The 16727-nt window shown below is 32.8% G+C and overlaps 1 protein-coding gene across 3 annotated transcripts in view; it reads right to left on the minus strand.

The window, feature by feature from the left end:
• Nucleotides 1-16727, minus strand: part of PRKC1_1 (Calcium-dependent protein kinase C) — a 52123-nt gene that overhangs the window by 3552 nt on the left and 31844 nt on the right. The window contains exons 7-14 of one of the 3 annotated variants that reach the window (XM_051211183.1): nt 13270-13413; nt 12042-12215; nt 11317-11408; nt 8177-8239; nt 5894-6032; nt 3460-3540; nt 2392-2499; nt 975-1115 (exon numbers count right to left, since the gene is read on the minus strand). In XM_051211183.1, coding sequence (XP_051071223.1) covers nt 975-1115; nt 2392-2499; nt 3460-3540; nt 5894-6032; nt 8177-8239; nt 11317-11408; nt 12042-12215; nt 13270-13413 — 942 coding nt within the window. Of the gene's footprint in view, nt 1-974; nt 1116-2391; nt 2500-3459; nt 3541-5893; nt 7159-7231; nt 7479-8176; nt 8240-11316; nt 11409-12041; nt 12216-13269; nt 13414-16727 lie in introns of those variants that run through there. The other 2 variants (XM_051211185.1, XM_051211184.1) reach the window with 2 other exon arrangements.

Genomic DNA, 16727 nt, shown 5'->3' on the forward strand with positions numbered 1-16727 from the left:
TCACTGACTATTTTCAGCTTCGTATATATTTTGATTTGAAATTAATAACGTATCAGGTACTAATTAGTGTTGATATTTATTGCCATGGTAAACTAGTAGCATGTAAGCAGTTATTTTTATAAGAGTTTTACTAGTACTCAAGTTGTTCGTCAAACTGTCTTCCAACATCACATAATCTTAAGCTAAAAAAATAAACCCGTAAATGAGAAACGATTCGATTATATTGCAAATTCACAATTTATGTACCTAAGACATAACACACCTACTTTGAAGTTGTAAATATGTTTTAGAAAATAGAAGCTACAGAGAGCAGTATCAAACAAACGTTTATTACTGTTAAAGTTCGGTACAAAGTTATATCATCTTTGTATACTTCTGTGCCTACTCTTAAGTAATTTTGCAAGATTACTAAGAATGCATGAATATTTCCCCGACAGTAAACGTCACTACAAATTCTTGACCTTGCTGATTAATCCTTATAATAAGATGAATACTTAACCTTCTTATAATCAAATCTGTGATAATGCTTTGCTTAAATAGATGTATCATTAAATGACTGTCGTTTCATTAAACGTGTCCATAACAAACCTAATATAATGAAGAGAAACTTTAGTTTAGTATAGTAAGCTTTTTATTGATATTCTGATATCGCATCGGTGCCACTTGAGGCATTTGTTGTAAAGTATACACTGACTGACTACTGACTAGCAACTAATCTCATATTTGTCTGGTCTAATTCTTCATACCAAGTTGTAAAATAGCCATTGGTTTGAAACTTACTCAACATCGTATCCCCTATGTTTTAATGTTCTGTGGTGGCTGGATGCGTTTGGCGAAAATGCTCTTAACGTTTGGAGACACATAAATTTACATTGATTACAAGAAGACTTTTCAATCTAGCCTAAAATCAGTGATTTGTAAAGTTATGTAAAAGAAACTTTGGGCTGAACTCAATTCTAATAATGAACACTTACAATGCGAGGTTTGAATGGTGGTTGAATTTCCAAATTTGACAGTTTATGCCAATCAATGTGACGATAAAATTGATGTTGCCGAATATCTTTTTCCCCATTCGGTCCCGACCCAAGCCGTTCATTAGGGTTTCGTATAAGTAACTAATGAAACAACGCGGATAAATACATCTCAATTAACTGTCAAATAATAGTCAGGTGATAATTTTTATAAATCTGAAACATAAATATTTATCTCACACACCAAAAAGATGTATTCCCCTCAACATATTCGTAGAGACAGAAATAAATTTTAATTGCCAAGATTCTTTGGTGTCTTTCAGCTACTGATAGTAAACTGCAATCACTAAACAAAAAAGGAAATTAAATTATCATTTTCAGAGGTCTGATCCGATTGTGATTAAAGAGGAAAAGGAGTCAAATATCAAAAGTGTCATTTAAATAATGTTTACACTACTAGTGTGATACACTGCTTAACTACAGGTTCAAATGCAACAGATCAAAGCGTCGCTTGTTATCAGAATAATAGATTGTTGTCTAGAGATGGTGAGCTTTTTAAACTGACTATTCTGTAACGTCCTAAGCCAATTAAATATCTACATTTCTTAATTATTATAGGCAAACAACAATCATTCAAAGCAAATAAAAGTATATTTACTTTCTTTTAATTGATGAGTCCAGAAAATTCGGTCTACAACTTTAAGTGAAAACTCTCCTTTCTTATCATTACATGGATATAGGTCTCAGATGTGAAATTCGTCAACGGTACACGAACGACTTATCCTGTTCTATAGATCAATAATAAGATTCAGTGTAACTTTTTTTATTGCAATCGAGCCTCAACCTAATATATTTACATAAACGTAAAACAATTCTGAATTACGATTAGTGGAAAATCAGATTAATGCATGTATAACTAGTTTGAACTCCCTACTTCATTGGGAGTAACAGGCGTAAGTAAGTAAATAAGATTTATTTAAATGATCATTGGAGTTTCTACTAAATATGTATTTTTTCACAGAACCATCAAACAAAATCCTCATTCAAATCAGATATGATATACTTGGAATATTTATCAAACGGTATATAAATCCGGAAAACTGGTTGACCTAGTCAATAGCATTCGATCTGCACTGATAAGGACTTGACACACATGACATTGATTACCGGTCAGTGATCAATCAATTGTGAGAACAAAACAAGTAACACAAAGGTAAATCCTAAAGGATCTTTTAAATTGAACAGGTTAGTTTGGATGTCTTTTTTTCATTTGCAATCATTATTTACTTAGTATCGTGATACGTACAGATTGCAATAGCTCAATTTTATGACTAGAAAAACGCTCAGCAACAAAGTTGTACAACAGTCTGTGCTTTTTCTGTCAGTACATATGTATATCCAAAGGTAACTGTCGACTTACACCACGGCATAGCATACAAGCTTCTCTAGACATATGTCGGGGATAAGCAACGTCTTGTGAAGCAATATTTCGAAATAACTCTTCTTCATCTTCACCATCGAATGGAGGCTAAAATCAGAACAAAATGATATCCTACATGAACACAATATTCACACAACACACTGATATTTGAGGATTATTTGATGCAGTTGACATAAGCTGTAAAAGTATCAAAATTCTTTAATTGACATATCTAATCAACTGTTAACTAATAAGCTGGGATTTTAGAGATTAAGCAGAGCGAAAGAAAATGGAACGTAGCCGTTAATAATCGAGATTGCATAACGCGAAATTAATTGCATTCCCACACGTATACTTTCTGGTCGTGCTCATTTAAACGTTAGAATGTGTTCATACACATTTCCAAATGATTTTCTGATAGTTGGTTACGTTTGAAAACAACTTCACACTAGCATGATCAAGTAACGCATTACACTATATTTGGGACCAATCAATCAATCAAATTCTGGGACCCATTTGTTTTGGAAATTCAGAGAACTATTCAAAATGATTTGAAGACATAACTACCTTGTCAGCCAGTTATCAGATGGTACGAAAGTTTGAAACCGTCATCTGTTGAAATGATACATTAAAATGACGAATGTGAATTGATATATTGACAAACTCGACAATTAATTGTGGTAGTAGACGTTATTGACAGAAAACCAACCGAACAATCAATCGAAATGACATATATCTCTCTATAACCAAATATCATTGCAAGTTAACTGAGAGGAAAGGGTATACGCTTTGAATCAAGTAACTTAACTATTCATTTCAAAGTCAATTAAAGTGAAAAATTTGGAAAAAAACTACTGGTTCATAGATAGAAAAGTTCATTCAAAAAGAAAATCTAAACAACGAGCAGAGTCCTTAAATACGAAAATATTTCAAGATTTAAGCACTGTTGAAAAGTTGGTTTGGGTCACTGAGATCCTACATATACATTACTATACGTGTGTAAACCAATAAATGGAATTTACTAGAATATGGACCGGTGACTGTGAGAAAGAATTCCACCATACTTACCAGACCTGCAAGCATTTCATAAACTAATACACCAAACGACCACCAATCCACAGATTTCCCATATAGTTCATACCTAATAATCTTGTAAAGAAATAAGGACATGTATCACATCACAAGATGATAAATTATCAAATATGACATGTTTTACAATGTGTTTAATCGCTAGAACTTAATATTTACATAATACAGCGTTGTATATCAGCAAAACTTTGAACCATGACAATCACTTGTCAAACATATACAGCAACTAATTCATAAAAAACTACCGTTAAAGTTAAATGAGAATTCAGCCTGCAATTTTAAGTATTTTTTTAACAACTGACTAAAATTTATCTCTGTATTTAGTAACCGGGCGCACATTAAGTCTAATGTTTGCATAACTGGTGTTCACTTATTATTATATGTCCATCATGGGTCAATGAGAAATATGTCTTACCCGAAGTAATGTTAGGCAAAGCTGATACATAGGGTGAAATATTTTCGACTTTCATAAAAATAACTTTGTCTGCTTGTCTATCGATCTTAGTTAGACATAAAACAACTTGGTTAAAGTAATCCATAATTCTAGCTATTTGATTATTAATGGTATGTCAACAAAGGCAGATTATGGACTAGATATTAATTAAATACTTGAGATGAGGGTAGGGTGAATAGATAAATGATATCACGACTTTTGTGTTAATGAAAATAAACATGTCTATTTTATCTTAATGCGGATTTATCAAGGTACGGACAAAAATTTCCGAGATTTGGCATCAACGAATATCATGTCAAACAGTTTACTTATGCCTTCAACCCCAGTGGAGCACAGGCCACCGATCAGGATTTCTTAACTAATGATTCTTTTTGGTACTGGTTGAATGCTTGATTTCGAATTCTAAATACAATACATTCGTTTGTGCCTGTATCTTCTTAATTCAATTGCGTTAATCCTGGAATTCCTAGTTCATACGATAATTTGAATACCATAGGCATGTGTCTTGAATTTCTCTGCTCTCGTTCGGCTGTTATTATTCACTGTCTTCTTGTTATTACCTTCTGGAATCCTGTTCAGTGCTTCGATTGACATCCATTAGTCATGATGATGCTTGTTGCGGCTCGGAACTTCCAGACACGGTGAAGTCTGTGCTTCTTTGATCCCTTTCCAGTTGTTCTCCATAGTAGTTTCCTCTTCTTTGAGTAGATCATGTAGGGCTCGGAACCTGTTGTTGAGAGCTACATTGAATTCGTTGAGTTTGTCAGTACCCCAAAGAAAGGCTGTATTGAACCTTTGTAATGCTGTTTGCTCAGTTGTCCAGTAATACGTTAGCTTCAGTTTCATCTTGGCAACTACCAGGTGGTGGTCTGAAGCTATTGCACCTTTCCTCTTCGTTATCATGACTTCCATGGTCTTCCGAATTTTCTATTGATGCAAATATGATCGGTCTGCTTCTCTGAAATGTGATTCGGTGAGACCCATGTAGCTTTGTGCTTGCATTTGCTGAGGAATATAGTGCCACATATAATCATTTTTTGAAGGCACATAAGTTTGCAAATCTCACACCATTTCGTTCCTTTCTCTCAGTTCATGTCGTCTCATGATATCTTCATACTCGGAGTTGTCCATCCCGACTTTGGCGTCTAGGTCTCCTATCAGGTTCTCTCCTGGACACTTCTCCATGGTCGGCTGAAGTCTCTCGTAAAACTGCTCTTTATAGTCTTCACTACCATCGTTGGAAGGTGAATAGCACTAAATAACACTCATTGTGATCCCCTCTTTATTTGTTTTCAACGGTTCATTGGGGATTCTGTATTCATGAGAATCCCATCATATAAGTGTTCTTCGTGCTTCTTTGGACTGCATCAGTGCATTTCCTTGTGTTCACTAAGTAATTTCTTCTTCTTGACGAGAATACAGCAGCACCTCTCTTGAATCTAATTTTTTCTGTCCAGCTTTGGTCAAGGGTTGAGAAACAACGAGGAGCTTTTTGGGCTACACATAATGCAAGGCAAAAATGTGGTAGCTATGCAGTTTAAGGACCCAGTTACAATCATTAGTTTGTGGTAATGCACACACCTTTCTCGATTTCTGTTTGGGTAACCGGGATGTGAGGTGGATAAAAATGGTCTTCACAAAAAACATTTTTATCGAACTAGAAGTTGGTTACCGAAATGTATTAATTTAAAGTATATGTGAGAAATGTAGTCCATTCGGTAAGTGAACAGGGTAATTTACTAAGAACGCCGTACGATACAGATGTTTACATAAAACAAAGGATTTTATTATCACATCGAAGTTTAACAGTAGTAAGTTAAAAATCTAACCTAAACAATGACAGTGGTCACGTGCTGGATTAGAAAAAATACAATAATCAACCAGTTACACTAAACGAATAACACTGCTACTGGATTTACTTTTCGTCAGTGAGTAGTCGATAATCAAGTTAACACTTACCTCTGGTGCAATATAATCAGGTGTGCCGCAAAATGTACGTGTTTTTTTCTCATCAAATATTCCCTCTTTACACATACCGAAATCAGCTATTTTAATATGACCTTCACAGTCTAATAGAATATTATCCAATTTAAGATCCCTTTGAGAATGTAATCAAAAAAATAATATAGTATAATTTTATCACTGGCAAAAATAGTTATTGAGATTCCTGATGGTGTAAAAGAAAACACAATAATCAGATTCAAATTCAGAAAAAAAAACCAACTAAATAAGCTGCAAAACATTAGAATGTCAAAAATTATCTAAATGATATCAATTTAAGATGTACAAATGCCACTGTTGCAACAATAATGATAATAATAATGGCTGAGCAAAAAAGTAACACAACTAATGACTCATTTACTTATTTGAAAGTGAGTCAGACTAACGATAGTCCCATCATCTTCACTCGATAGGACTGTCACATAAATGTCTTGGATAAAAGATTGCCAAACTGATTACATCACCTAAGCTATGGGGATAAGATAGATTTGTAGATCATTTTGCAGTTCCACTACATAGGTGAACTAGTCTAATCAGTTTTGCTGACCTTTTACTATCCAGTGAAATCTAACAAAACAAATGAACGAGGTTATTCATTTGCAGGAGTTTAATACTTGGCATTCAAAAGCGACTATCCCTGAACTAATTGTTTCTTGTTATATTTTACTCTCATCATCAAGTGGCTGATTTAATTTTAGATGTATTGTGGTAAACGTCTACTTGGAAAAGGTTACCTCCTCAAAAGTACACATCTACCTAAGACGTTCAAATACACAACTTTTAGATCTAACAATACACTTTTAATCTACTTGTGACTTTTAAGCTACTTATTTAGAGTTCAATGCCTCATATCTTACGATTCCAGTTGTTTTACAGTTATCATCATTTCTTGTAGAAATTCTTTAAATAGCGCAAGCTACTATCATCCTAAAATTAAGAAATCACTGTTTTTCATTCCAACGGAGTGAATACACGATCAATGGTTTTTTATAGAAATCGAAATACTTTCGGTGCAATTGCTGCTTACGACTAAGTGGTATATACAACTTGTTTACCCACTACATTTATTGCGATGTAACCGAAAGAGGACAATTATTTTTGTTATGGCTTTATGTTGCTGTCGTTTTTTACCCTGTGCTAATTGTTGTGTCCTTGACTGAAGAGATTAGAGAACAGCGTATTTATCGATCGATTACAGTGACACGTAAACACGTACGGACGGCCTAGAGTCTCGATTGGTTTGCGCTTCCCTGTCTAGCCCAGTCAGTTGAGTCCAGAACACAAGCCACAGCCTCAGAGATATGAATCATTATATTTCAAACATACTTTGTTTATATACCAATCAAGCATACCACATCGTACCATAAAGTAGAAAACAACATTCTGTACAATATTCAACAAGTGAACAGATATCGATCAGTAGGAAATGTCCATTTAAAGTCCAAGGACACCATTGGACTTAACATGATAATTATTGGTCTATTCCTCCGCATCCACAACAATTTTTGTCTCAAAATTTATTCGAATTAATATCCTGAAGAACCTAACACAAAGGAAATAATTTGCTGCGCTTGGTAATTGTACCATCTATTTAGATTCTTTAAAAAAACGAGTGTGCATAAACATGTTAGGTGGAAAACTTTAATTGTAATAAGGAATCAGAAGGCCTACATCCGGCCAGTTAGAAGTATGAGTTAACAGAAACTGTATACTTCAAAAATTTGAGGAGATAAAACGCGAATATCCAGCTTAGAGAAGACAAAACTCAACTTGCTTAAGTTACTAGTACTATATTCAACCTTCAGCAAGTCAGAATACAATAACTGATAAAATAGTAGTTGCACCATAATGTTACATTGCGTATATCGACGTGAATACTCAAAGAGGATTACTATAAGAAAGCACCAAATATGGATGCGTGAAATGTCTTCTGACGTCAAAATGCGTTCTTTCTAAGTGCAAATGAATCTGATGTATCTAAGTTTACCAGCATTAAAGTGAAACTGTACAATCATCACCATCAAATCAATAACAGAATTCAAGTAAAAAGGGACAATCGAGTTCAAGTTGATTTTCTCTAAGTGGTCTACAACTCTGATATAGAAAAAATCGGTACCGATAAGTCGAATCCTAATTTTCACGCCTGCTATGGGTTACCTGTTACCATTTACCACAAAACTGGTAATTTTTTTTAAAAAAGGTGGTCCAATACACAAGTAAACATATCATTTTTTTACTCACCTGTATATAATCCCATGATTATGTAAATAAAATAAACCTAATGAGATTTCAGCTGAATAGAATCTGAAATAAAAAAGCCATTAGAATGAATAGAATGAAAAAATATTCGATTAGCTAAGAAAATGTAACTGTTGAAAAAGGACAAAATAACGTAATATAGTGTTTTATCTTTATTTCATACTCCAGTTAGCAACTAAGTAGCATCATCCGACTGGAACTAATAAAAATCACCTTTTTTAAATTAAGTCGTTCTAGTGCGTTCATCAGAATATTATAACTAATTCGACTGCTTTGAAGGCTAGTAATAATATTCACGTTCATATCATAATGCTTTTAGAAATAACAGTATGGTTTTTGTGCGCGTAAGTTCCATTTTGCTCAATTATGAACAAGCTGAAGGAAATTATTAGTCTAAAATAAAATAAGACTAACCAGTCACTTACATGCATTCAAAATGAAATCAGAAAAAGGAAAGACAAAAACGGGTAATTCATGGGAATCGATAGACCACACACGGTAAATTTTTGATAAACATCATACTACAGTAATTTAAACGAAAAATATTCTTAGGAATTAAACATGCGAAGATCAAAGCAGATCGAAGAAAGTTTAGGTGAAGATGTTACTTTTATGACAGGATCATCGATGTTACAGAAGTCATGCAACTGTAACAGTGTTTTAAATTTTATTACTAAATTTAGTAGTTGGACATTCAAATATGTCATCCAATGTTCGATCAGAATCTTTTCATTTCACAACAATCTGAATGGGGAAAAATTTAAACTTTTCTGTGTATTTCACAAACGATGTAGATTGAAAAGGGTAAGTCACTCACAAAAAATACAAACCAGATTTTCTTATGGCAAACGCCCTAGGTAAAAATTAGAAAACTTACCCAATATAAACAATGTAGAACTTTCACGAAAATAAGAACATAGTCTATTAGTTAGCCAAGACTTGATATTTATTATAGAAAATTGTTCCTTACAGAATCAAAAAGATGTGTAGTCTAGGAAAGCGCAGCGAATATATTTGGCGTTTTTCATCACGCCTTAAACCATGGTTTAACACATAACATTGACATTATGCAAAGCATTTCTCTTGTGGAATGGATCGATATGACGTCCTACGAACAACAATATCAGGAATATTGTCGTTTTTCTGCCTATTTATAAAACAGAACATCGCTGCTTGAGGAACAAATCACGTGTTTTAGCTGAAGGATTTTCATTTACATTTAAACATTTTGACTGAAATTAATCTCAGTGAGGTAAATATTAGTATGGCTAGCTGTCACTATTGAAGAGAAATCAAGCAAACCCATTGTACTTCTTGGTCATGATTGTATTGTCGGTTGATTACTCAGTGTTATCAAACATTTCGGAGTTAGATTCTCTTTCTAAAACTCAATGGAGTTTAGTTATAGAGATGGAACATTGTTTAATAGGCGTACAGAACGTAACCTCATGAAAACTGGTTGAATGATCGGTTGAGGACTTTAAGATCTAATTTAACTGTTTTCATACTTGTACATGGGGTATTTAATACATTCAAAATTAAATAAAATATATTGTGTATAAATATCATTGTTTCTGCAATGAAAATTGCGTAGCAGTAAATAAATACAATAGATTCCTTACTGTTACAATTACTTCAGATTACAGATATAATGTTTTGTAGACTGTAATTTTTGACTACTGATATGAATTTAAAAGTAGATGTTACCGTCATTTGTCAAAATATAAAAATTTTCGGCATAGGAAGAACATTAAACAAAACCGTAGATCACGGAGAGATGCGAAAACGTTGCATCAAACCAATATCAAAATATTTCTGTGGGCACCATGTAATATAGAAAAAAGTCAGACATTTCTAAAATGATTTCTAACTGGCGAGTTTCTTAGGATGTACCATGATGCGAAGCAGTTTGAACGTTTCGATATTTTACAACAGCTCAGAAAAAGAGTAAATTTCGTGTTTTTTGTGAACACGTTTTTCTGTTTTCGCCAAAAAGATATCTGTCTCAAGAAAGAAAGTTAATATATGACTATTTACCGTGTGTGCTCTTTAACGAAAATATCCGAAACGGATTTCCATGTATAAACCCGTTAAATGAATAAATCTTTTGAGACAACAGTATAATAATTGAATTTTTGGGACAACGTAAACTATTTCAACATAATGAGCTTTAAAGAAATGTTTACTGTCTAACAATGGTATCACGCTATAAAAAACCCATGTGATTAAAGAAATCTACATAGAATATTCAATACTTAAAAAAATGGAAGCTCACAAGCTAGATTTCATTTTGAAAAGCTTATAAAGGGATATGGATAATCATTTATGAGGTCAGTTGTCTATGAAGGTCTAATCACTAAGTAAATAACTAATGCAATACGGTAAACATTTTGTTCATAAAGGACTGATACAACGTCTATACAAATAAGAACAGGCCCTTACTAAATGCAAAATAATCTTGTAAACGGCGGTATTCATGATTGTGATGTGGAAAATTCCCTTGTGGGGTCATTCAACACATTTTACTGAATACTATACTAATGGAAGGTGAAAATTGGCAAGATTGGTCTTCCTGTCTAAGGAATGAACGAGGGTTGTTAGACTTCTCTATGTGTAAATTCGAAGCTGACCGAAAAAAAATATGATGGAGTACGGTGAAATAAGAATCTTTTAGTTCTATCCATTCTACAGACATTACTTTAAAATAAGACAAATTAAGTTTACTGTGCCTAGATTTTCGACAGTCGCTTGACGGCACTAGATTCACGATGAAACTTAATCACAAGTGTATTGAAAATCCATGATTAAACAACGTGGAAAATTAGAAACGTGGTTCATCTTTTCTGAGACATATACTAATACACAGTAATCAATTTAGTGATAATTTAATTACTCATAAATCAATGAGCGAACGTTTGTCAAATAAGCACTACCATGAAACATCAGTAGAATATCTGAGTTATTTTTCTGCGAAAATATAATCGATTTTGCAGAAACAACCATTAGAAAACTATGTATTACACGTTATTCTGTTTAACCTAAAAATGAAGAGATGATATCTAAACTTATTATGGATAATTATGATACAAATATATCATCAGAAATAAAGACTTCAAGCGTACACAGCTACAGGTTCTTTGAATTTTCCTTCTTGTTGAATGCGATGCATAAGATCTCCACCATTTACATATTCCATCACAAGATATAATCGATCCTGTGGAAACAAAAAGATGGAAACAAAATATAATTACACGAGTAAGAGAATAGGACGAGAACTATTTAGGAGTAAATGGGTCTTAGAGATTGCTTAATTTAGTTGTGCGGTTTATCATAAAACATGAATCACATTAAAACACCTAGGAAATGGTGTTTTATTTATCACTTCCAATCTTTATAGACAGCACACCTAAAAATAAATGAGTCCATTTTGCGTTGTTATTTGAATTATATTATTTATTACTTCCTAATCATGTGATTCCTGAACAAGATTTCTTCTGTTCGATTTCCCAGTCATTCACTGTGAGTATAAGAGCTAACACGGGGACAGTACAATTGTTCACCGTTACCTAGTTACCACTGGTCACTTCGAAACAAATGATGTTATCCATCCATCAATAAAACAAAAAAATAGAGCAATTCACAAACTTTCAGAAACACTTTATTTGGTCTTCAACCCTTAGATCAATCATCTATATGACAGCTCTTGGATTTATTTGCATCAAGAATTTAGATCAGCTACAATTACGATAGAAAATGATTGATCAATATGCCAGTTTTTTTAAAAGCTGGAATTTCGCACAAAAATAGAAAAACAGGGAAAATTTTCTTTTAAAAATTTGTCACTAACCATAGATTGGAAACATGAATGTAATCGAACTAAAAAAGGGGATTTATTCGGCAAAGCAAGAACTCTACGCTCTGTCATAGCACATTCTACATCATCATCTTGTAAAATTACATCTTTTTTCAGAATTTTCACAGCAAATAGTTCATCCATATGTTTCTGTTCAGCAAGTATAACCTTCAACAAAAGTAAAGATAAACTATTTTACTGCCCATAAACGCAATACTGATATTTTAAGAAAATAAGAATGCATCATAAAACAACGAAAAATGTGTTTGATATCGATATTATTATAATTGGGCTTCATTTAAGCTATACAACGTTAAGTAACCATGGATTATAAGCCATAAGACAGACGGAAGCAAGTTTTGATTACTTCGAACTGTTATTGAAGATTTCGACAGCTAATTAAAACACACAATCAGGGAGCATTACATAAGGAAAATAAGAAAAATGTGCTACAGGTTAAACCGATTGTAAGAAACGTAATTGGCCTCCATCATCAATGATCAATTTACACAAACAATAAATATTCCTTCAGTTTGGAAAAGGTAATATAAAAGAGGAAATTGCTTCCATTTAACTGTGGTAGGAAACTCTTCGGAAATAATAAATAAATAATTATACACAGTTCTTCTTAAATGAGCTCAGTAATTACAATCATGGAGTGATAAGTGAAGCTATAGATATGAACTAACTTAAACTAGAACAACTTGACTGTCTTTTCAAAGGACAAGTGTACCTAATAACCAAAATAATATACAACTAACAGGTATTTATATGATTGAAAAATTGTCACTTTCACACAAAAATCATTTGTCAGAATTTAATAACTAGTCAAATTACAATTAAGATTTATAATTTTATCATGGTTATGAAGAAGAAACGCATACAATTACTTATGAATTCTGCTTAACTGCATGGAAAACCTTTAAAAATTGGTCTTTATAGGTGTAGGTAAGTGGATAGACTTTTCAATTTAGTAAATAAAGGTTCTACTGAAGTTTAACTAGAAAACTGTTGTTAGATAACATTAAGATAATAATGCATGATCGTTCAAATTTATTTTTTAACATTGAAAGTATCTTATTTTACTGAAACATAATTTATTGAAAGACTTAGACAAAATTGTGATTTCTCTTTAATCATTAAAACGTTTCCCAAATTGATCAAATGGTAAAGCGAAGTATTTAACAAAAAGTGTTTATTCAATAAAAAGTATTAGACTAACCTTTCCAAAACTACCTTTCCCTAAAACATAAAGGAAATTGAAATCACTTGGTCGAGGAATATCTGGTTTATGCTGTGACATTGTTGATGAGGTTGATATCTTATTTTGACTACTTGCCAAGTTTAAATGTTCAGTAGACATACGCTAAAGTAGAAAATACAAATTTAAATAAAGTGTCAAAAAAACGGATAATTACGGTAAAATGGAATCCCGTTCCATTAATCAAATGACAATTTTCAATGAACGCGGGTGTAGATCTATAAAATGTATCCGGAAATTAATGAAATGCAATTACTTTAAAAGTTAGTAAATAAGTATCTTTAAACATCATGTATATCTGTGGTAACATCAAACAATTTACAGATGAACCTATAAAAGAATTAGATTCAAGCACTAAAAATTAGTAGCCAGAATAAACTATACAATTCACAAAACAGTGTATGCACGTTGACTGCCAACAAAAACGTACAATTACAAACGATTATTTCTTTACGCAACATAGCCATGCTCGTTAACATGCTGTTTAACAAGTCATTTATATAATTTCAATTAGGGTGAACTAAATTTCCTTTATAACACGGGACGGAAAATCTGACAAATCACCTGAAACTAGTGATTTCAAACAGATGCACCGTAAGTTAATAGTGTTGATTTTCAGGTCAAAAATTCTGTGGTGAAACTCCAGATTTTTCCAAGCCACAAACTCCTTAATTTAAGCTATTAATTGATTTTTGATGGGGAAAAATAGTTCCTAAACCATTTATATCATCTAGAAATGAGAGAACTACCGAGCGTAACAGATTACAAAAGAAAGAACATGACTCTATTGCAGGAATGACAAATCATTAAAATGTAATACACCATATTGCTACTTAAAATCTGTCAGCAAATAAAAAATCATAAAGGTTACATAAAACCAGTGCAGTACGTCTGAGATCTGACTCATTAAACATTTATATTCGTGGTATGAAACGACTAATGTGAACAGCTTGAAATGATGCTCATATACTCTCTACTATCTAACATACACAAACAAACATATGGCATTTAAATTACATAGGATAAAGACTACTTCACAGAAAGATAAAACTCAGGTGTTGTAAGAGTTATAGCACATTTCCGCAAAACAAACTAATTGTGAAAATGGAACATGGAAAGTCCCCAATAAAACACAATACTTATACGAGCACGGATGGATTTTCTAAGCAGCTACTTCTATTTAACTGATAGGTATAGTTTATTCTACGTAACCACACCTCAGTGGCCGGTGAATAGGGTCAAGACTAAAATTTATTAAATCTAACCACATTCGAATCTCCATAAATCTTGAAATTAAATAAATACTCAATCAAACTTAACATACGTAATGATTACCAAACTGATCAAAAGATCACACGAGCATATGTCGTTTGTTTCTGGAAAACAATCAACAATGCCCATGAGTTCATGAAATGATACTTCATTAAAAAACCATGTACGGGGACAATAATCAAGAATAACAACAGCAGCAGAAAGTGAAAAAAAATTAAATTACAAGTTACACAAATATTGGAGATGACAAATAACCTGACGTCTGGTAGTTTCGACAATCTCTAAGAATGTAACTAAGTATGGAAATCAAAGACAATGGTCAGAATGAAGCCTAGTTAGAATCAATGTATGTTCTGCGGAGATTCTCCCAACAAATACAGGAGTTAAACAATAGAACAGTAATATGAAAACGACCTAGTCACTTCAGGTAATCAATGCTCTCTCTCTCTCTCTCTCTTATATATATATATATATATATATATATATATATATATATATATATACGAAAGAAGAAAAACTGAACCGACAAAGAAGTCTTTTGCGGGACGACGTTTATTGTTTGATAAAGGTGGTAGATGGGCATGTGTCTTTAAGAACTAATGTTGATTTTAATCAGTTGTGGATCACTAGCCTTTGTTTGAGTGCCAATATGCGAGAAATCACATACACAATGGAATGAAACCTCATCGGTAACAAATGGATTTACAAACCTCCGGGTTTGACGTAAATGAAAATGTTTGAAATTCATAAGAGTCAATTGATTGATGTACAAGTACAACTTAATGAGGAAAAACTTTCAAATGTACAAAAGCTTCACTGACTAATCGGTTCACACTATTTCAGTAATCCAGACTTACAAGCCGATTTCATTTTCAGAAGTATGCTTTTCATCTAATGACCAACAGTTGACTCCAAAAACACAGTTATCGTAGGAAAGCCTTATACACCACCAATATTGCTAATGAAGACTTTCACGTCAAATGGTTATTGTTATGGGTTAAATGTTTATCTTCGAATAGTTTCATGAATGTATGACAATCACTTGTTGATCGACAACACTTCCTTTAGGTTTACTTTTTCATCAACCTCCACTTTCGGGAGAACTAAACAAAAACTACACGTCACTGTAATTAATCCCAAAATTATTTTTATCCTTGTAAATATTGTCAACAATATTAACTAGTGAATAGAGGGTCACTATAGTTACTGGTCAGTGGATTAACCTTTTTCTCTGCAACTGAAGCATTTACTGAGATAGATTACCTTATAATCAGAAAAGGATAGTGTGGGCTGACATAAAAACACCGCAAAGTACGATAGAATAATGATACAACTCAAGATTCGGCAGTTCCCAAAGTTATAATTTTAAATGATCCGATGTAATCAAAAAGGTCTCTAATTTAACAATTGAATATTCGAGTCAACTGTATGACAGGCTATTAAAAACAAAAGAGCCTAGATAAGTATTTATTGCTGCTTTTCTATCCAGGAATAGAGATACCGTATACGAATTAATAAATGAAGATGTCATTTAAATACATCCTACAAATTTCTGTCTCATTGGAACAGAAAGACGTTTCAACAAAACACTAAGTGTCCTATCATTTACATATGAGAGTGGAATAATGAACAATCTCTCTAGAAACTGATTAAAGTCAGTCGGTGCACAATAGAAAACTCGACAAAATCAAACACGCTTTTTATGAAACCCCACAGGCTGAATCAGTGATACTGAAGAAGAATAGGTGTCATAAAGAGGTCAAGCAAGGGAAAACATGAGAACAGGATAGTTATGCTAAAATCTGTTCATTCATACATTATGAGAACGCTTTAAGTAAACAATTCTTTATGCGGTCCTCATTCATGAATGATAAAAAGGGATTTTAAACTAAGTTATTGGTCAAACGCTAAGGCTCAATCGATGGCCCGCAAGAGCAGTTACTCGAAGACAACTGGATCAGATCCTACTAGTACTCAGGTATCGAAATCCTATTCATCATCCTAACATAAATGAATTGGTCCACTGATTAGTACCAAATCACATTTTACTATGTTCAATATTTAAATATTTATATGCTATCCAGTTTTTTTGGTACACCTTCTGTAATCTAATGAACATAGTAGTATTATCATTCATATAATTAATA

This window comes from Schistosoma haematobium, chromosome ZW (assembly GCF_000699445.3).
Source record: "Schistosoma haematobium chromosome ZW, whole genome shotgun sequence".
In the NCBI taxonomy this organism is placed as follows: domain Eukaryota; kingdom Metazoa; phylum Platyhelminthes; class Trematoda; order Strigeidida; family Schistosomatidae; genus Schistosoma; species Schistosoma haematobium.